The sequence below is a fragment of the Ylistrum balloti genome, unplaced genomic scaffold (assembly GCF_031769215.1).
Source record: "Ylistrum balloti isolate Yb309-2 unplaced genomic scaffold, AGI_CSIRO_Ybal_v1 Utg369724, whole genome shotgun sequence".
In the NCBI taxonomy this organism is placed as follows: Eukaryota; Metazoa; Mollusca; class Bivalvia; order Pectinida; family Pectinidae; genus Ylistrum; species Ylistrum balloti.
This window is the reverse complement of record NW_026781942.1, coordinates 3,360,148-3,383,559: the sequence shown is the minus strand read 5'-3', so window position 1 is coordinate 3,383,559 and position 23,412 is coordinate 3,360,148. Positions and strand designations below refer to the sequence as shown.

Here is a 23,412-nt window from a genome sequence, read left to right as displayed (position 1 = left end):
ATCACGCGCTTGTTATATTTCCGCTATCGGTGGCTGCGATGCAATGTAGCATTCCTGGCCCATTCGTTTACGTGTAATATCTGAGTAATAATTTAAACAAGGCAGCAACATTATAACATATAAGATTGTTTGTGAGTCTGTCTGTCTTACCTGTCTGTGTAGCCCGGTTGTGATCATATATGTTTATAAGCACGTGCATGAAGCAGATTACACGGTTTATGTATTTTTAGGAATTGGAAATGTGTCGCTCTGATTCAAAAATTGTGACATGTTCTATGCCCGGTGGAAGGTCATTAAAATAAAACCAAAACTATTCTAAGCACTTTTTAAACGAATTTATTTATCTATTTATTTGATTTTAGAATTACATACACAAGTAATGCTGTCATTTAATTTTGGATTTATTTTCACATATGTAACGAGAAATGAAACATGTGGAAATTTAATTTCATATATGAACTTTATATGTACATATTAACGTTGATTTCTGAAATACATCGTAATTATACTGTAACTTAAAGGAAAATATATGACGGATGATTGGAACGGGCAAAACGTCTACGAAAATCACATTGTCTGGGAATGTTGTTTGACTTTCTTCGGGATCAAGAAATGAAGGAAAACAACGTATTTAGACACATTTAAAGTGTAACGTGGGGAATTATGGAAAGCATGCTAGGAACATTCAATTTTGATGGAAAATAAATGGGAACATTTGCATTTGAAATATTGCGCTTTCTATTACTTATATGGTTAAAATGTATGAATTGGCGTGTACGTGGTCCGGAGGGGACATATCAAGACGCCGATGACAAAACACACTGAGCGGTAGTACCGATCGCCATTCTGGCCTTATCCATGGTATGGATTTGTGGGTTATTGTGCAATGTTCTGCACTTGGATGAAAATCATCTTTGCCCATAAGTACAAAAGGGTTTTGACGTTATATAATATTAATCCAAAATTGATGTTGACCGTCAATGTGAAACATTGTACTTCGCCATTGAAACGTGTGATTCGTTTGATGAATGCTACAGACACTTTGAAACTAATTACAGAAAAGGAACATTTTTCTCTTCACACTGGGTCAAATGAGCATACGAAGGGATATCAAAATGGAGTCTCACAAAGAATGAGCGAGATATTTAGATTTATACGGCTTTATTTTTTCAACATAGTCCCCTTCGAACTCCACACGCTTATTCTGTCCAGTTTGTGCAGTCATTGATACTCGATCGGTAGAACTCAACATCTTGGTTCCCTAATCAACCCTCCACAACAGTACTCAGCTAATCATCCTCAAATCGCCTGTTCTAAATGGTATTATTTTCAGACTGGTATAGAGAAGGATGTCTTCTAGAGCTAGGTCTGGAGAAAGAAGTCGGGCACAGCTTCCATTGCAGTCTTAGTGAAACAGATTCTCCCACGAATTTTCCGCGGTGTTTCTCCTCGATTGAATGACGCACCTGTTCGGCAAATTACATACATTATGGTTCTAATGGGGCAGGTAGTCGGTGTGAAACACCCCTATACTGTCCCCGTTCTTGGTGGACACGGGGTCTTTTAATTAATGTGGCTTGTTTCCATTTCATTAATTCCTGTGCATTCTCCGAGTCATTACGACAAAGCCAGTTTTTATCACATATAACAACTCTGAAAAGAAAATCGTCTGGGTTGGCGTTGTATCGAGTTAGTAAGGTTCCGCTGATGATGTCTCTCCAATGATTCATGTCATCCAAGAGCATTTTTAGGACCTATCTTGCACATGTTGTGTAGTTTATGATGAAATATGACGAGTAATATATATGTCTGCTACTTCTACCTACTCATAATAAGTAATATGGTGGTGTCATATCACTAGTGTTTGTGTAGTGTCAGTGATTTCCGGGCCAACACTAGCTAGGTGATGGACGTCCTGATCAGGAGTCATCATCTTAACTCTCCCTGCCACTTTGTATTAACTTCATCCACCGTTTGATGAGTTAAGAAGAAGAGGGACTACTTCCTACAGACGGCAGTCACTCGCTACTCAACCAGTCTGACTGATTGACCTTTCAGGACTAGGATGTATCACCTCTCTATATTCATTTTTTGTCCATTTTACCTACTCACCGGGGTTATATATCTCCAACAAGGTACTGTGAGTAAAGAATTCGCAGGCAGCAATGTGATCCTTCATGAAATCGGTAGCTAAGACAATGATGTATAATAGGTGTTGTGTATTTTACCTTTCCACAGGGAAAATGTGCTAGGCTCTCACAAAACTCTTTAATATCTCCTGGTGTGGTAAGGGTACAAGTGTTTTATGGTAAGTATCGTAAATACAGATTTTTTTTTGTACCACGGTTGACATCTAAAACAAAGGATTTCAATCATTACAAGAAATAAAGTACTGCTTTACTTACACAGGAACTTCAGGCAACCAACTTTAAAAGTGTTTCAATTACAACGAATAGAAGCTTCATATGCAAGCATTAACTTGCTTGGACTTGAAATATATCTTGAAAGAGACACCAGTACTACTGGGACAGATACGTAATATTATTCAATGTTCATATAAACACGTCATATGATACATAATATGGTTCAATGTTCATATAAATACGTCATGTGACACATAATATGGTTCAATGTTCATATAAATACGCCATGTGTTGTATAATATGGTTCAATGTTCATATAAATACGTCATGTGATGTATAATTTGGTTCAATGTTCATATAAATACGTCATGTGATGTATAATATGGTTCAATGTTCATATAAATACGTCATGTGATACATAATATGGTTCAATGTTCATATAGATACGTCATGTGATACATAATATGGTTCAATGTTCATACAAATACGCCATGTGATGTATAATATGGTTCAATGTTCATAGAAATAAGTCATGTGATATATGATATGGTTCAATGTTCATATAAATACGTCATGTGATACATAATATGGTTCAATGTTCATATAAATACGTCATGTGATGTATAATATGGTTCAATGTTCATATAAATACGTCACGTGATGTATAATATGGTTCAATGTTCATATAAATACGTCATGTGATACATAATATGGTTCAATGTTCATAGAAATAAGTCATGTGATATATGATATGGTTCAATGTTCATATAAACACGTCATATGGTATATGATATGGTTCAATGTTCATTCGTCTCGAACCAATGTGGTGCTGTTGGACTATACCAAAAGCGTAACTTCGAAAAAAACCATGTGGTCTTTATTTCTCTATATCTATATCCTGACTTATTCACATCTTTAGAACGTAAAGTGTACAGCCTATAAATACCAGAAAACAAATTCTGACATCTGTATTTATCATTGTGCTGATATTTCGGTTAAGATTTTTGAATTTGCAGTAACCAATTCGTTCGATTTTCAATCTATGATAAAAAGGTTATCAATTTTCTTCAACCTTCGACCAGATTTTCTCTGCTTGATATAGCACGTAATAACCTCTTGTTCAAATAACAAACCGATATACAGATGTATGTATTTAAATGGCGCATTCACTTTCTATTGCACGGGGCATAGGAGTTTGGTCTAACTAGGTGCAATCTGTAAAATGTTTTGTTTGGTTTAGAATTCGGTCATACATTGTGGCACTTATTATAACTAAACGTGAAAAAGTTCTGTTATTTATTCGTATATGTTATATGTTAACTACGAAGAGCGCAACATGAGACAGATATACATTGTAATGACAGGTCATGTGATATGAAATATATTGAATTAAACTTTTCGGAAATAGAAGTTGAAAGCATCTATCTAGCACCAGACCGTTGTCGGCTCGGGAACAGACAGTGTCATTTTGTGACAGGATATCCTTGAAGTAGTGGTTGTTATATCACTGAACATCATGCGGGACGACCATCGCATGTTATATAGGGCTGATTGGATAAAGTGTCCCGTCAAATGATACAACCTAGCCATCACTGGGAGGTCAGCGATGTACAAGCTTCCGACCAAACTGAGAAGGGACCATACTACAAACATTGAAACCTACTGCCAACATTTTCACAGCCTCGCTGAAATACAAAACAATACCAAACATCATCTCTGTGGGTGTCTGAACGCATCAGATTGAGTATAAGGTACTCCCCAAACTATACAAAATAAAGCTTTGAGTTTACAGAAAATAAATCACTCTCCGATCCACACCAATTTTTCCATCTTGTCCTCTGTGTTTCTAGGGAGATGTCAATTAATAAATGAAATCGATATTTTGACTGGACCTCGCCTAAGGACGATCGTGACATCAGTCAATCGAAGCCCGTTTGTTGTCTTTCTAACATTCTTACAGATAACCGTTTCACGGTGTTGATTTCTTATTATTGCACATGCGTGCATTTATTTTTTTCACTCAAAGCCAGCAAGTTGAAAAGTTTTAAAGCATTCGAATTTTGAGAAACAAAGAGCAAAGATGCTTCCATGGTAAGTATGAAGGTATAAGCTCAATGGTAAGTTTTTAATTAACTGAAACTAGGTCAGCAAACGACCCTTGTAAATGGACAATAACCATGGAAACGTAAGTAAAGCATATAAGATTACCGTGAAAACAATGACTTCTAGATGATTTGTTTTCATCTGTGAACTGAAACCCATATTTGTATATTGTAAGTGATGAATTAAACCAGAAAAACAGAAATAAAATCCTTGTTTCACATTAGGTTACATGACCTGAATCAAATAAAGATTTACTAGTCGTCAACCGTCATCCTCGCCAAGAATAAAAAAAACCAGCCACGTTTCGTCGGTAAGATCGTGATATTTCGACACGAAGATTTTTACTAACAATGCAAAAACTTTGCTTTAAAAATTCTGGAAAAGTCGCAAGTTATGTACAAATTAACAAACATCACCCACAAGGCATCGGCGAGTTGGTACTTGGCAAAAACAGGTCGACGACCAGTATCGAAAGTGTTGCAGAAGTGCAAATTTTATAATACTTATGATAACAGAAATAACTATCGGGTAACTAACCTCCATTTAAATATGGCTGGCACCATTGTCTGTCTCGGAGTCCTTCCTACTTCTTGAAGTGATACTCGTCGGCATGTCATTTCATTTTCAATAACAGTGTTGATACCAGTGTCATTCAATAAGGTATTTCAGTATGGCTCGTGTTTACATTAAAAACACTGTCAATGTATTTCCGACATAATACAATATTTTTGAAGAATTAATAAACTGCCGCAGTAGTATCATGGACACAGACAGTGTTTGTAATGTTGTACAAGAAGGTTATAGAATATCTAACAATGTATCATTTATATTACCAAAGGCATGCGTTGTAAATAATCTTGTATTAAAATGTTCGTTCCTTAATGCGTTCCATTAATTTCAACACAGCAATATTAATGTTTATGTTCGTCGTGAACCAAAAGATAGACGCACGCTTACTTACACTTCAGTCTGTATTTCTTCGACACAAAAATAGATCAAGAAAAAGAAAACATGAAAGCGAGAGACGAACAGATACATCATATATAAAAAGGAAGAGAGGTCAATCCCGCCTGGAGTATTTCATCGAATTCTTCAATGTTTTTTTTCTGTAACATTGCCAAACACAACATCCGAGACTTGGAACATAAAACAAAGGCGGACACCGTGGATGACGGCGCCTAATTGTTGATTTCATAGCAGGTACAGCTATGTCCAGTACCAAGATATCCTCCACCTAGTTTTAACGATATTCCCCTTTTTTAAACTCCCATGTAATTTCTGGTGATATTGAGAAAAAGAGACTTTTTAAATTGTTTAACTTGATGAAAATCCTGTTATTTTTGTACTTTTTCAGTGTCTGATTAATGGATGCGTGTGCAGTTATTGATGCTGTATTTCTGGAAAATTACGGAGTTCTTTCCATTTATAAGGTCGGATTATTGATTATATAACGGAGGGCGTCCGTCGGTCCATTCAGACGTTAAGCGGCCACGATGGCCGAGAAGTGAAGGTGTATAACCGTCTTTATCAACAGCCCTCCACCTCGGAGATGCGGGTTCAAGGCTTACTTGGGACAGTTGCCAGGTAGTGGTCACAGGTCGGTGTTATTTTCCGGAAACCCCGGCTTTCTTAGACCACCCCAATCCTGGCACATCCATGGCCCTGGCTGTTAATAGGACATAAAACAACAATAAACCAAACTGTCCGTCAACTTTTGCACATTTACTCTTGCAGTAGTACATACAATAAACATCTATACCGAATATTGTATAGTTGTCATATCACAGTTTTGTTCTTTCAAGACTCTTAGTGGTGTATGTGACTTATAAGGTCTGTCTATACCAACACAGGCCAATTCAGCTATCAAGATGCACTCAGCCTTAAGGTCACCTGACAAAAACTTTCAGTAGGGAGAGAAGGGTTATTTTTTCAACTTTGAATGATACCTTACTAAGAAGCTGTTTTCCATTAAGCAGATGGTAGTTTTGGCGAGGAGAAGGGAACTGGAACAAGTGTTACCTATTTTGTGACAGTAACATTGGAGCTCAATCCAACTAAAATGTTTTTCAAGATGGCAGCCATCTTGAATTTCAGACAAACCTGAAAAATGACACATGGTCAGGATCATTTCAGACAAGATTGTGCTCAATTCCACTGGTGAAACTTCAGAAGTTTGAAAAAGTTGTTGCACAGGAAAACCATGATTGCACATTCATGTTACGAAATGGCCTCCCATGTCAAAGTTTTGACAAGGTCGAAAAATAACAACACTTTGTTGGCTACCTTTCCTTAACATTCCAACCAATTTTTAGCTCAATAGCACCAGTGGAACTCGAGAAGAAATTTAAGATATGCTTTTCAAGATGGTGACCATGGCAGCCATCTTGGATTTCAGACCAACCTAAAAAAATAGCAACACTTGATTAGGACCATTTCAGACAAGTTGGAGATCGATCCCACTATTGGAACTTGAGGATTTTAAAATGTAAAAAGGTTACGCACAGCAAACAGCAGATGAAGCACAATGGTTATAGATCATCATTACCCTTTGGTTCAAACGTCCTTAAAATTGACAATATATAGAGCACAAGAGGAAGATGTTATTGGACCAGGACAAAATGTTTCTGGTATGTGGATGGAAATCCAGCACATTTATATTTGGTAATTCCCAATGCTTTTATTTCATTCCAGTTCCATCATTCTGACATTGTCTTGAACAGAGAGACATGGGAAGATTGCTATACCTACCATAGGGGGAACCTTATCCCAATCCAAAACTTCACCATGCTATATAGTACCATATCAAAACTGGTAGGATAGGGGTCAAGGTTCATCCTAATGGTAATCTGCAATTATCTACCATATAACCACGGAGAAGTCAACATTATCTGGTGTATATAATAATTGAGAAACAATTTATCTTGACACAAAAATTCTTCAGAAATTATACTAAAACATATTTGCATTGAATGTCTCAAAAAAGGTTAATGTCAAACAAAGCTACTATTGTTCCTTCAGATTTTGTCAATTGTCTTTCTTTAAAGCAAGATTCCTTGATAAAGCAGAAGCAATTTCACTCCCAGAACACTGGCTTTTATTTTCAGGAGTCTAGTAAATTCCTTTTGTTAAAACTTTGCCCTCATTTCATGGATTTTAAGACTCAAATAACTCCAAGAACATGAAGAGAATATCATAAATTTATTATTGAAATAAAATGAGACTGATTGATTAGCATATTATGTATGAACGAAGCTCAGTCTTATGGAGATAATACAAAAGTTTGTACAATTTCAGTATAAGTTAGAACAAAGAAGAACTATGTAATAATAGCACTTCATCTCTTACTATGAACCACCTTTCCAACAAACAGACATACTTAACATACCCATTGTCAAATTTTTAATTTCCCTCTCAATTGCAAATTAATGAAATTTCATCTCAACTGTCAATTAATGAAAGTTGTCTCAACCATCAATTAATGAAATTTTTCTTTAACTGTCAATTGATTAAATCTCATTTCAACAGTCAATTTTTGAAATTTCATCTCACCTGTCAATTAATGAAATTCAACTCAATCGTCAATAGATGAAATTTCATTTCAACAGTCAATTGATGTAATCTCATTTCAGCTTTCAATTAATGAAATTTCATCTTATTTAACAATGGATGAAATTTCAGGAACAAACTGTCTACTCTGGCAATCATTTCAGTGATTTCAAATAATCACTGTTGATTAATTTTTGAAAATGTTCAATAATAATGTCTCAACAGGATTATGAAATGCTTATACAGAAGGAATACCAAAAGAAAGAATTTCAAAATGTACATGTAAAACCTGACACTAAAGACCTGCATGTATTCTTTTAAACACTCTTACTTGCATCATTCCATATTTAAAAACAAAGAGACAAACTAGAAATTAAACCAATCAATCTATCCTGGCAGTAACATCTGAGGTTCCGTTATGGCACAAGGTGGTTTTTTTCTCAGAACAGTTGCCTCTCCTATTTTGTTCAGACACCATTTAAAAACTTTAAACAAGACTATTTTCCCTATATTTCCAAAATACTAACATGACAGAGACTTTTTTGGACACTGAAAAAACTCTCTCCTAAAATGAACCCTCGAGATCAAATTTGAGTTTCAGAAAAATGTTCCAACTAGAAGTTCAAAACAAAACCCATTTATATGCCCATTTATCATATTTTTTTGAGACAACTTATTCTGTGATACACAGATAGCACTAGATACGATTTCAAGTCATGTGTGTAACTTCACACATCTGTTTATTTTCCGAGTGTCGTTTCTCATCACTAACTAAGGTCTGGCTATGCATACCCCTGAACTTCACATGAAACATAAACATTCTGTTCAGAATTACATTTGTCATACACAATAAAAGTCTTCAGAGAGTTGAATATAAATGCTGTTTAATTTCTGTACACAAGTATAACTGTTCTACAACAGTCACCGTTGATTTTGATTACCTCCCTTGATTACTTCACTAGCGCCTAGTCCTTTGTTAATGGCTTAAAAAGCATAGCCTCTACATATTTTATCTTTTTTTAATTTTTAGCATTAAGTATAGTTTGGCTAATGTGATTTTGTTAAATCTGCCTGCAGGTTAGTACTAGTAGAGTCTTACAGTAAGCCCTCAAATGTCTTCTAGTCTATCACAAACAGTGTCCTTCTGCTAGGAAAATCATACATCATATCTTGAAAAACATAAAATTGTACATATGATTTGTATGTTTGTTTAAGTATTAAACAAAATGAATTTAATTCCAATACATATATTAATTACACTATAATCAGAAACTGATATCAAGGTAAATCACATTCACTGCAGCCAGAAGCTTGCCCACATCATCATCAGTTATGTCTGCAAAAACTTCTCGTACCCAATTTTGCAACAATGGGACAATGTTTCTCACACACAATATCATCTTTTCTCATTACTATGTCTCTGGCATATAGCAAATAATAATAATAATAATAAAACACAGGTACAGAGAGTGTTCTATCTGTAATGCGTATTTTTGTGTAACTGGTGTAAAATACATTGATATGAAATATCTGTGAAAGAAAACACCTTGCCTTAAATCATTTTGCCACAGGGACTATGAAATGCGGGTCTAAAAATGTAACTTATCAACAGACCAACATACTCTCTTTATTAATCAATCTGCAAACAATCAGTTTTGGAAAAGGTCATCCACAAATTCATCTACTCACAACTAATGCTACAATTTCCTGTAAATAATTATGAAATAACTAAGAGATAACACCCAATTTCTCGTCTCATAATTTCTTGATCTAAATATACTGGCTTAGTTGTCATATATTGTTTATTATATACAATACTAACTTGCATGACAAATATGTTCTAGATATCCTTAAGAGTATATTCACAAAAATGCATCCCTGGAATTAGCACATTATATATTTTCCAGACAATTTAAAAATTAACATCTAATAATATGCATCTAGTATATAGATGTCTTATGTAATAAAGATATGTTAGGACCTATGTAAATATCACATTTTCTTTCACTCTTAATGAAATAACTTTTAATTACACTAGATCTTTTTAGGGTATTATAGAAATCCCTAGAACCAAATTTGTATATCCTTTGGGATATCAGTTCTTTCTATTTGTATTGGGTAGGAAGTTTTCTCCTCCAATCTCAGGAACGCAATACTTACACTTTACATACTGATGTCATTTTCATTAGCACTTCAGCTATTTTAGAACTCAGGAGATAACAAATATTTTTGAATGATTATAATACCATATAAAGGAATGTTCTAAAGAGACAAGTAAAACAAGAGAAACAGACACATTATCTCAATCAGCTTCCACATGTACCCTCGCTCCCACTCTCATTCATGTCAACCTCCCATGCAAGGGAGATAACACCAAGTCCCCACCAAGTCTGTTTGTCCTTCATCATCATGCACATTAGAATATCGCCAATCTCTGCATTGTTCTTTGCACCTTAATTCTGCCTAAAAGTCTTTCCTCTGCAAAAAATAATGTTGCAGTTTTAGTTAACTAGATACTGGTACAGTAAATTTGTCTGTAATATCAAAAACATTGATCACAACAAGATCTGATGTCTCCTTGCCAGCTAGGTATATTTAAACATCTTCAGATAGTTTCTGTTGGTACTTTGCTCATCTTTTCTTCATTTTAAACTAGGAGGTAGACAAGTACGTAATTAGTGTTAGTTAACAATTACATCATAAAGCTTTGTGGAAATTTAACTTTTATTTGAGGTAAACAAGTACTTCATTCAAATTGGGTTTGTCACTGACAGACAACTATAAATCATGATTAAATAACTAGGTATACATACGTGACTGTTTTCCTTTCTCTATCCTTCTGAGGTTCTGGTCTAGCTCTGTTTAACACTTTGAGGAAGTCAGATGTCTTTGCTCTCATGCGAGAGTGAATGTAAGCCTGCAAACAACATAACAAAGGTTAAACAATATCATGTAATAGTTATTTATCTCTCTGAAAAAAACCAGGATTTGGGTAAAACACATTATCAGCATATTTCCAGTAAGTGAAAAGCAAATACTATCCAGGAAAAATTTTATGCATTCTCCACCTGCAGATATTTTAAGAGTGAAACACATTTAGCAGATTTGAAGGTAATGATAAGTAACTGATAAGGATAGAGATTTTACAGTGACAAGAGTCTGTGGGCCTTACCTTGGAGCATTTTATGTGGTAGTGAAGGTAGTCCCTCAGCGTGTGTATGAGATTGATTGTATTGTCTCGACAGTCAGGCTTTGTGTGACGAGGAAACAACACTGTAAACAATAATTCAGGCGATATTTACATAAAAGGTAAGGGAATCTCATGTAAACGGTCTCCACAGTGTGACTGGAATATTTTTTAAATATGTCTCTGCCTACTAACGAACTATTCAACAAAGTTCAAACTAAACATGCGTTGAAAATTAATGCCACCTACTCAATAAAAATAACCTCAAAACCTGAAACATAATTCAATTGTTAGTTTTCCTATACTTGACTGCCAGTGATTCTATTTGAAATCCTTGAAGTGGAAATTGTTAGTGATGATTTCAATAAAGGACAAGATGCGGATAGCATATAAAACTATAAACTCCAACCATAAAACCATAAAAATATAACACACCTTCACAGAAGAAAAGACATTCTTACTAACATAATGTCAAAATGTTTAAAAAGCATGTAATATTGAAGACATAGAGAAATTCTTCAGAAAATACCATTTTTTTCTCTCACCAAAATATAACCTTCAAAAGTTGTTTGATTTCAATCCAGTATGTCATTACTTACCAAATGTGATGTAGCCAATGTTGTCTCCAGTACGGGCCTGTGTGCCTTGGAGCTCTGCAGGAGGTTCTCGATGTGTGAATAACACCTGTGGTGCTTGTTGATGCTTCCTGCGTACCTCTTTGAATTCCTGAAAAAATATTCATAAAAAGTGTCATACCAAGTACACAGTAAACTGTTGTAAAAACTAGTAGAATGTTCTTTCATAATTTACAATTCAAAAGACTTTATTTTTATCATGTTAGCACTGTAAGCACTAATAATTCCGTAAAATGTTAGTAACCCATAAACACGGAATGGTCCTGGAGCATCAACACTGTAGAAACTGGTGAAGTAAGGAATATGCCTTCACTAACTCATGATTAAGTTAACTCCTGTTTCCTTCCATTTTTTTTCACAACGTTATAGTTCACCATTGGTTATTATTAATAATAATTACTTCATCCAAGTACTGACCCTAAGATAAAGTTTTCAATTACTGTTGCTATTTGAAATTGTTTGATACTTACTTGCATAAATACTTTGCCTATAATTATATCACTATCATCTTTAAAAATCGTACTAAATATCACGGTGACTCTGTCTTTTAGCGCTTCCACATACCTGAAACAAGTTAATATGTGACAATTATTTTAAAAAGCTGACACACTTAACGGACAGTGACAAGAAATTCAGTACTTTCATATTACAACACAGAACCACGTTTTGTATTTTTAACAAGATGTCTAAATTTTATGTCACAACATTGTGATAATACTGTACAAGGGAAACCTTTAGGAATCTTCCAAGGAAACCAACACAACTTGTTGCAACAGAAGACATGGTAAATATATTTACAAAGTAATTATCAAATTAAGCAACAAACACACCCATTTCACATTTATTGCCTCTTATAAAATGATTAGAGTCAAAATTAAAATATGACTTTACCATTAATTGTGTGTAAATTCTTATTGCTATAGAAGAAAAGTTAATCTTTCATTCTTACATGGTTTCATCATCTCTGTATGGTATCACAGCTCGCTTATTTCCAGTCTCTCCTTTTTCTTGAAAAGCGAAATATTTTTCAAACACTGATGCAAAACAATTTCTCTTGAGAAGTCCAGCCTTCTGTACGGCTTCCTCCCAATCATCTGGCAGTTTCTCCAAATCAAAAAGCAACGACACATCGTACCCTGTTGACAAAAGAGGACAACAATCAGTGAGAAAATCAACATTGTGTTCCATCTTTTATTATTAGTGCTGAATCAATCCTTCCCTGTAGTCAGAGATGTGTACATGTAATCCTGGTCATCAGAGACTCGTTTCCCCTTCTATTGATGATGGCTTCCTGTGGAAAGTTGTTTGTGATTTTGTAATTCTTTGACTTCTTTGTATCATTGTATTCCTATAGTTAACACTATATCTATCAAACACAAATCATATCCTTGTGGTAAAAGAGAAATTCTTAAACAGGCAATAATGACAGGATCTCCAAACAAATTCTGCCATAATAACATACCATCTTCTCCTTGCACCAGCAGGGACCCATACTCTCTCTTTATCAACTGTAAACAGAAACAATGGTAAGTTTAATGGTTTTCATTTATCATATCAGAAAAATAATATACAATATGACACATGTAAAGATTTCCTCTTGGTCTGAATAGATAAACAATTGCCATATAGACTCCCAAGTTTTTAATTTTGGAACAGCCAAACCATATGTATACCAGACTTATTTTATGAATATACACAAGGTAGTTATTAAATTACTGGTACAAATATGATTTAAAATTAAGGACCTTTGATTTCAGTCAATATTGTGTTATATCAACCTGGTAGAAAAATATTGACCACATCAAAGGCTCGTAAAAGATATGTATATATGACATTCTATATAATTGTCATTAACAAGGAGAAGGTAAGAAATCGGTATAATACTAGTTAACTATTATTACATACAACATTTAACAACAATTTCTGAAAAACAGTATCATGTATAAAAGACTTTAACACACAGAAATAAAATGTAAACACATTCCATTAAAGAGGTAATCAGCATTGTGTTACATAATAGTCTCCAGGAAAAAAAAGATGTATTTACCAAGACAAATGATCAAGTTTATCATGATTAATCTGAAGCTTTGGAAAACTTTCTTCAAATGATTACAAATAAACTGGAAATTTAGACAAGGTTTGCACAATTTGATATTTCCATACTTATCACATATTATTTATGATGAATCTTAAAGAGATTCTGCCCTCATAGAATTGCACAGAAATTGATTCTAGGTTAATTCCATTTGTAATACTCCTTAGTATAATTACAGTATCAGCTTTTGATACTGAATGTAGAAAGGATAAAATAACACACCTCATCAGCTCCATGTTCCTGTAATTCCTTGTAGAACTTCAATGATATGCTGACCTGCAAATAATCATAAACATATGTTCTATTAACACAAATCAAAATGACAAAGTTTTTACGGTTCTGTCTTTTACCATTTACAGTTCACGATAACTGACATAAAAACAAGACACAATGAACTAGACACACTTTTGGGCTTTTTCTTTATCAAGAAGATTTTCAAACTGCCAATTTCACTCATTTTTTAGGGCACAGTAATAAGAGGCCTAGGGGCCTTGAGAGTCACCTGAGATAAGCAATACTGAATATAAAGCTTAAAGGGTAAGTAGCTTTCAAGTTCCATGAAAAATGAATTGCATGACATTGATGATAGAAATCCAATGTCAATATATGCATACCATCAAAACTGTCATCCTATACTCATTATTCTTACCAAGATATTTCCAATGAGAAATAACATTATGCTAAAAAAAATAATTTTCCTGTAAAAACTATAGTAAACTTCACCTCCTTCCCAGGGAGAAAAACAAGACCCAGAGGTCATGAAATTCACCATTTCCACAAAACACCTTAAGATCCTTCCAACAAGGAAGAGTGTTTGATTCTACCATATTTGGGTGTTGACAATTTTTTTTTGTTGTAAATTTAAGACCAATCAACCCTTTTTGACCCACCCACCAGCCCTTGGGGGTCAGCCAGGATCAATAAAATGTAAAGTTTCAAATGGTTAAGAAATTAAAAAAAAAAATCATAAATCAAATCCATTTTGTTATGGTTAGTCCCCATATTAACATCCATGCTAAGAATTAGGAAAATAACAAAGTATCTGACTGAACTGTAGACCCGTGAAAAAAAGCTGCTCCAAAACTTTAACCAAAAATTACTGCAAAAAATTTAAGTTTCAAACATGTAATAATGTCATGACTCATTTTTCGACACAGACACGTACAGTATACCATAATATTTGTGTCGTTGATGAATGTAAAAAAAAGGAAAATTAAAATGATGCCATCAGCAATTCATTGAAAATGGCAGTTTGAACTGTAATATTGTTGAACAAGAACAGTTTGAAAAACTATGGAATCTTCTTACTCTGACTTTGGACTTGTCATTCTCAGGATTTGATATGTGATATAAGACACCATCAAAATCTGAAACGGAGAAAAAAAATTAGATTCATTAAGTAAGACGTTTATCATTGCCTTAGTTGCCAAGTATTACATATAAGAGAACTTGTTTTATGAGTGCCTACACGAGGAGTTCAGAACTGATGTTTTATTGAAGATAAAAAATAAATCTTACCACAACTATTCAGTTCAAGTTTCAAGATTGTTGATAAAGTTACCCTTCTCCTAGATATTTCACCATCTACGTTCACAAAATAACAGAATAGAAATTGTATTCTTAGAGAGATGCTATATACCTAGGCTGAAATCAAAACTTCTCTCTGATGTTTTCTTTAACTTGATGGAATATTTGACATCATATTTTCTCTGATATGTGTCAATGGCTGATAAGGAAATACTTCCTTTAGTAATGTGAAGCTACAATGTGTTCTAGCTAGGTTCTTCTCAGGTATTTTAGATTTTTTCTTTTGTTGGAATATTTCATGCAAATGCCACTAATAAAGGAAAATTGTCAAATTAATAAGGTCACTGCTGTAAAGAGACCAAGGTAGCAGATTCACACTGATGCCTAAGTATTTCCATTAATTTTCCATACAACTTTATTTTCAAGCATATTTACAATGACTGCCACTGTACTGAACCTTTCTAGAGTTATCCTTGTAAATCTATCACAAAGTAAACTCTCATGAGATTAGCGGAAATAATAGGCTTACAAGAACAAGTCTAGAGAGAGACTGTATAGTGTTGGCCATTGTAAATATGCTGAAAAGTAAAGTTGTTAAGAAAAATGAGTAGAAATACTTAATTGGCAACATTCTATTACTTTTTCACATATGAATGTTAGTAGAACGCTTTATGTTTCCATCAATGAATGATTCACAACTATTGTCCTTTGTATACTGTATAAAACATTGCCTGAATGGTGACCCATACACAAGTTACTAAACTTTGGCATTTTTTATATAAGGAGAAATTCTGATAATTAACCCCAACCAAGACAGAAATAGAATCACAGATTGATAGTCAGAAACCTTCAGTCTGAAAGATAAATTATACATTACCTGCAATAGTTATGTCAATAGCTTCAGGTTTACCACTGAAATGAAAATTATTTTCATACCATTATTTAACACGCACAAAGAGAAAAAACGTGAAAAATAAATCGCAGAATTGAGAATTTCATAATAAAACCTATACTGTGCATATATTGTTAGAGTATCTCCACGCAAAGTCTGTGTATGCACTGAACATAATCATGTGATCGGCCGTGTTAAATTTCATATTACAGAAACAAACAGGAAAAGGGAAGGAAATAACTTCATGACGGTGTAAAATCAGGCGATAAAAGAAAACCTACTAGGTAGGATAGTTGTCATTGTTTTAAATAGCATAACAACAATAACATATCGTATCGATGGTTATCTGCTGTTATACTTCAGTTGTATATTCTTTAGCTCGGCGACACTGTCCTCAATGAAGACGGAAGTCAGTTTAACACCGGTGACTAATATTTTCAATATTTCAATTACTTACCCTTCTAAGGCATTCTTGATTTTCAGTGTGAGTGTTTCTTCTACAATACGATTCTGTATTTCCAGCAAAATCATGATTGCATGGAAAGGCGGCAGTTCTGGGGCGAAATTTATATGCCGAAGACTTCAAAGTTGGGTGTGTGAGCAAAATTGGAAAGGAAGTACTCACCACTGAAGTCAATATGTAACGGACGTTTCTATTGGTTAAATTATTCGACGGAGGAAACGGGGCCCAATATGGGATATCTCCTACCTGTCAATGAATCATATAACCGAATAACCTGAACAGGGTCTATACTCATAAAGACTGATTTTCTTGAACAAAACACTGGCCAGTTTGTTTGCATCACGTAGCACAGTTAACCGAGGAAAAACAACGCGAAAGTTCAATGCAAGCTAAGAACTACCGATGCTTTCACGAGTTTTGCAAAGTCGGTGCCCAATTAATGTATTTTTGCTCCCACTCTCATGGTCAGCAATGGATCGTATTAAAATTGTCGCATAATGCCCCAAGAGTAGTATTTGATAAGATATCTGGGTTATTATCTAGTGAAAGCCGTTTTTAAGTGATGATCAATCGATTTCGGCTCGAGGAAATCGCCGAGGAATAGAATTTTCACGTAAATGCGATGATATTTTGTATAAGAAATATGTGTTCCGATTTGAATTAATAATTGAAGATAAATTTGGTGTATGAAAATATCTTCGCGTTATATCCACGTCAGCTATTGACACGGCACACACAATCAGACATACACTCTATACATTGAGACAGCAGGTTGGTTACTACCATTGAAACAAGCGTTTAAGAATTACAGATGTATGTCTGTTGGGGGCGTTAGTATCAGAACGAGGTAGGCGACTGATTCGCTGACAAAAGACAGGGTCCTTGTACCGGGACATAGTACAAAAAATCTTACAATTTAAAGACAAGACAACATTATGTTGATTGAGCAGAGATATCCATTTTGTTTCCTGCCAACCTGTTTCAAACATTGTATGATTTATAACTGACACAGAATTTTGTTTTCCTGAACAACATTTCGGTTCGATCATTTTTGGAGGAGTCATCTACCTCTTGCTTTTTCACCATGTCAATCTTATTTGGAGATCTCCTTCCGCAGTTTTCAAATGACATCTTCGGAAATTGAATGGGTTTACTACCAAGATATTGAAATATGCCGTCATGAATTCCTTCCAGTATTGAGATTCAATATCATTTTAATCTTGTACAGACATTTTTCTCCCTCAGTTTTGATTTCTTAACACTTTGGTTTGCTTTATCACCAAACTTATATCAATATATTCATCTCTAGTTTCGTTTTGATTCTACAAATATCCGCCAATAAATAGTTGATGTCCTTAGTATTTTTAGCAGTATTCTGTACCATTGGCGCCCACTGTGGTCGTATCATTATTTGGTCTTTGAAAATTGGTTCTTTTCCTTATTATATGAAATTTGAAACTTCCTTACGAGAAATGATAGTAATATTTGACCATCAAATCGAAGATGGTCGCCTGTCATCAATTTTGTTTTTCTGGTCTGTCCTAAAATCCACAGAGCACAACAAATGGACAAGAAGTTACATAATTATGAAATTTGGGAAGGATCCATCGGCGACTTCTAAAAAAGATAACAAGTGGGTGTCGGACAGCGCAGCGGTAACGTTCTCGTCTTTGACCTAGGTGATCGGAGTTCAATTCCCCAACTGAACGCAAAAGGGAATGGCGTCTCCTTCCTCAGTAAGACCCCTGAAATGCCTCAATCCGGGCCAACAAGAAGACTGATAAGTATAAATTAATGGCACTCGTTTTTAATTGTTGTGAAATAAATAGAATCTATAATAAATTGTAGATAGACAAACCGATATAGTTAGTACCACAAGGACCAACTTCGATGATAGGCGTCTACTGTTTCGTCAAATGTCCGTTTGTCAGTCAGTTCTAGGATAACCCTTCATTTATCACAACTAAAAATTCATCTTTATGGACAAGATGAGGAAGAGTCCTCACTGCGCACACAATACTTTGGATTTGTTTAAGACATCCCAGAGGGCAACCAGAGGTCATTTCAAATTTTGACACTTCACAACTGGTAAAGAGTATAAGTGTTTTCGTTGTACAATCTTAGGCTGGTCTCTGTTGATACTGATATATACGACTGCATAGTTTACGTATGTAAATTAAGCTCGGATCATTTCTACTTATATATAATTCAATGTTTCACGGGTGTCTTTTACAATGCAGTTTTGTTACTAAGGGTTTGATTCAATAGACTACTAAATACATATGTGTGTTATTAGTTTAGAAACTTAATCAAATGACTTCCGGTACTTTTTCACGATCTGATACATGTAATATATGTTTGTGGAGTGTGCGTATGAACTTTTCCTTGTCTTTGTGTGTGCTGCTACATGTGTGTGTGCACATATGTGTGTATATGGGATTCCTTACTTTTTCTATACTGTATGGAATCCTGTTGTGATGTACATGTTATATAACTGTTTCTATCCGGAAGAAATTACGTTATGATAGTTGCTCGAAAATCAACGATGAATGGAAACGACTAAGTAGTCTTCCGTCTTGTCATGGCATCGTCAAAGGTGAAAGTCATTTAGAAAACAATAATTAAATAATTTACCGAGAACTTTCATACTTAATGAACTCAAAATCAGTTTGTTTTTATCTTTTTAGGTATCCAAATGTTTGTTTTAATCATTTTTTAACGGTTAAAACTATTAATAGTGACATGAAGATAATTTGATCTATGTGTCGAAATGTATAAACGGTAGATAAAAAAGATACCTTTAACACAACATATCACCGTGTTTGTGGGGGGAAATTTGTATGGTACTCTGGCGTATGCCGTGAGCTGAAATCCGTTCATCGAGTATCTCTTTTAAAAAACCACTTTATTAGACATTAATCTAATCAAATGTACGATACTAAAAAGTCACGCGGGATCCCCACACTGTATGGAACATCGTATGTATTTTGTCCATATCAGTTTCTTTATGGGAACCTCATATTTCAGATCCATGCCTTTAAGTATTGTAAGTGTACATACATCCTCGATACTCCAAGGGTTACGATCACTTTCGCTCTCTGCATTCCTGGAATGGTCCTCGATATTCCAGAGGTTACTATCACCTTCGCTCTCTGCATTCCTGGAACCATCCTCGATACACCAGGGGTTACAGTCACTTTCGCACCCTGCACCCCTGGAACCATCCTCGATACTCCAGGGTTATGATCACTTTCGCTCTCTGCATTCCTGGAACCATCCTCGATACTCCAAGGGTTATGATCACTTTCGCTCTCTGCATTCCTGGAACCATCCTCGATACTCCAGGGTTATGATCACTTTCGCACTCTGCACCCCTGGAACCACCTTGATACTCCAGGGGTTACAGTCACTATCCCTCTCTACACCCCTGGAACCATCCTCGATACTCCAGGGTTTACGGTCACTGTCGCTCTTTACACCCCTGGAACCATCCTCGATACTCCAGGGTTATGATCACTTTCGCTCTCTGCACCCCTGGAACCATCCTCGATACTCCAGGGTTATGATCACTTTCGCACTCTGCACGACTGGAACATATAATGGCAAAACTGATGGTTCCATATGCGACACCTTGTGGACAAGACGAAAAGACTAGTTTGATCCTTTGCACATCAAACGAATTTCGAGGTCGCATAATGGTATATTGTAATGGGTTTGAAGTTGGTTGTCGCTGGTTTGTAATCTTCAAAAGGAAGATATCAGTCTGTGATTGGTCACTTCTTTTTCTCCTGGAACTAATCAACTTTAAACTTCGCTTGAGCCTTCAATTTTGCTATACATGTTCCAGTGGTGCAGCCTAATTGACATTTTCCCTGTTTTTCTGTTTCAGCCTATACGTTCTCATATTAATCCAAACCACATATTCCGACTATTTATAAAATCAATCGCCAGGTTACAACATAATCGATAAAACAGCGACGCATTTTTTGCTTATTTCTTGAAGTGCGGTGAATTAGTAATTGTAATACAAATATGGCGTCTACAGTGGACGGGTTTTACCTAATTTAGTAGTTTTATTATATTTTAGCCCACACTCATCAGATGGTGGACTGTTCAAATTACCCTACGTCCGTGGTCCGTCGTCTCAAATCTCTCTCAAATTTCATATGTAGGTTGTCCTTGGCCTCTAGTTGTGTCCATGAGATTTGGGCCAACATGGCAGACAGGTGACCATCTTGGATTTTGACTTTGAAAGTTTGTTATCGCTATTTCTTAAGAAATACAGGACGGATTGCTCTTAAATTTCATTGTAAGTTCCCCTTTGTCCCTAATTGTGCTCATTTAATTTTGGAACTGGCCAAAAATACGAAATGTCCGACAGATGGCCATCTTTGATTTTGAATTTGCAAGTTTGTTATCGCTATTTCTTGAGAAGTACTCTACGGATATTTCTTAAACTTCAAATGTATGTTTCCCTTGCTCGATAATTGTGAACATTTGATTTTGGTTCTGATCAGCAAAACAAAGTAGCCGACAGGCGGCCATCTGGTATTTTGACTTTGAAATTTTGTTATCGCTATTTCTGGAGAAATACTGCATAGGTCTTTTTCAAATTTCATGTGTGATTACTTTGCTGTTTTGGTTAGTCTCAAGTATGTAAAAAATAACCAAATGAAATACATGTATTCGTCCACTTTGTTTTCCTCAGCACTCCCTGTCCGTGGCATTTACAGTGTATCCGCGTTATCCGAGAAAGGCACAAGTCTGTGTTTATTTGGTAGAACATCTTATCCTTATTTCTCTGGATGACATGCAACGATCCTTCAATGTGTTACTCGGTGAAATGTGGATACATAACTTAATGTTACCCATCGTGAACATGTGATGACTCCCATACAATTTGCAGAAGATCCCTACACTTGTTCTTAAAACTTGCGACAAACTTCAAATGTCAAAATCAAAATGTAAACTGCCACTGTCAGCCACCCTGCTTGTGTGGAATGCTAAAAAGATTTTAAAATGTCTCTTTAGTGTTTTTTTTATCTTTCTTATTTTTGAGAAATACTGGTAGAGCCTAACAAACTTCAAGTGTCATTATCCAAAATGACCGAAGGCGATCATCGTACCATGCACAAAATGAAACATTACATGCACAATCATGGCTTGATGTTTCAAGAAGTTTTCCGTCGAAACAGTAGGAATAAAAATCCAAATTCTATATTGTCCATAACTTCAGTGGTATGAAAAACGCACACTAGTTACTGACTTGAACAAATCAAACGAAAACAAGAAAAGAAGTTTAACAAAGAAGTGTGAAAATGACTTGGCAAGCAGCTGTTGCTATGTCTAATTGGTGTTAACTAAACATGACACGATCCCACGCGACCACTGACCACTGGCCGCTGACACCAAATAGAGGAGAAGTGTCAAAATAGCCCCTAAAACTAGCGAGGATGTCGGTTTTGTTTAAAACAAAAAATAAAATCAGCCGTGAGATTTTGTCAACAGCCTCCGGTCCTCTAACAGACAGCAGAACTCGACCATTGAACGTAGAAGGTATGAAAAAACTATACGTAATACTAAACAACATTGTGTTATATATAATGTTTAATTAATCAGTCGTAGTAAATAACTACTAGAGGTGGAAAAAATAAATTTTAAACAATATAGCTGATTAAGAAAACAAAATGAAAATTGTAGGTTACCTGTTTATAGACACGAGCAGTTAGAGAACGTCACTGAAACGTGGACTTGTCATCAGGCAACGGGTAGGTTTCCCTATGACAAGACTATCTGGAAAATATACCTGTGTCTGAAACAAACTCGTCTAGAAATCTGTGCAACAAAAGAAAATTGATAAGCTTTGAAAAAAAAAGTTTCCTATATGTCCGTCAAAAATAAATAAATAAATAAATAAATAAATTTTCTAATAGAACATACTGTCATGGATTAAAAAGTAAATATTGCTTATTGCATTTATTTGTGGAAGGTGATGTACCAACCTCGGATGATATCGATGCGAGTGTATTCAACACTCATTACTCCTGCTCAAAATATATCTTTTGCACGAGTGTATATTCCATAGAAACAACTTAAAGCCCGGGCTTACACATAAAAAAATCCGTGCAAAGAGTATGTCGGACAAAATTACAAAACTAAGGTTGAAAATAAATATCAGGGGTTGAAGTTTGTTGTTAAGTCAATAAAAAACTGTCTCAGAAAACGATTCAAAACATCTTTAAAATTATGAAATTCAGACCACTCGCCTGGGCTTACACATTTTCTGCTGGTCTAGCTACGCCCCTGTTTTGGGAATTTCGAACAACGTTAGTTAACGCCTTCTTCTATTTACACAGATGCGATTAATTTCATGATCGTAATTGAAGCAAAAACTGTAAAAATATATATATATCTTTATCATTATTTAGTTAATTTATTTGCATCATTTTCAATCTATTTATTTATCTTTACTAAATAGGGGAGGTAACACTGGGCATGTTCACGCGCCAGTCCACCAGGTGGCGTAATCATTTGCAACTACGGTTTTGATTGGACAATTCATTAGCAGTTCAAAAACACCCGGCAAGAGGAAGGGGGAATA

At 35.1% G+C, this 23,412-nt stretch overlaps 1 protein-coding gene across 1 annotated transcript; it reads right to left on the bottom strand.

Annotated features, from left to right (window-relative positions):
- Positions 1 to 7,649: 7,649 nt before the first annotated feature.
- Positions 7,650 to 16,960, bottom strand: LOC132565454 (actin-related protein 2/3 complex subunit 2-like). Its single transcript, XM_060230094.1, has 11 exons — positions 16,806 to 16,960; positions 16,334 to 16,368; positions 15,238 to 15,296; positions 14,152 to 14,205; positions 13,297 to 13,342; positions 12,784 to 12,970; positions 12,305 to 12,398; positions 11,799 to 11,925; positions 11,185 to 11,285; positions 10,826 to 10,929; positions 7,650 to 10,490 (listed from the first exon to the last, which is right to left on the bottom strand). Exons 1-11 carry the CDS (start codon positions 16,877 to 16,879, stop codon positions 10,466 to 10,468), a joined length of 906 nt encoding a protein of 301 aa, XP_060086077.1. The 5' UTR covers positions 16,880 to 16,960; the 3' UTR covers positions 7,650 to 10,465.
- Positions 16,961 to 23,412: the final 6,452 nt, after the last annotated feature.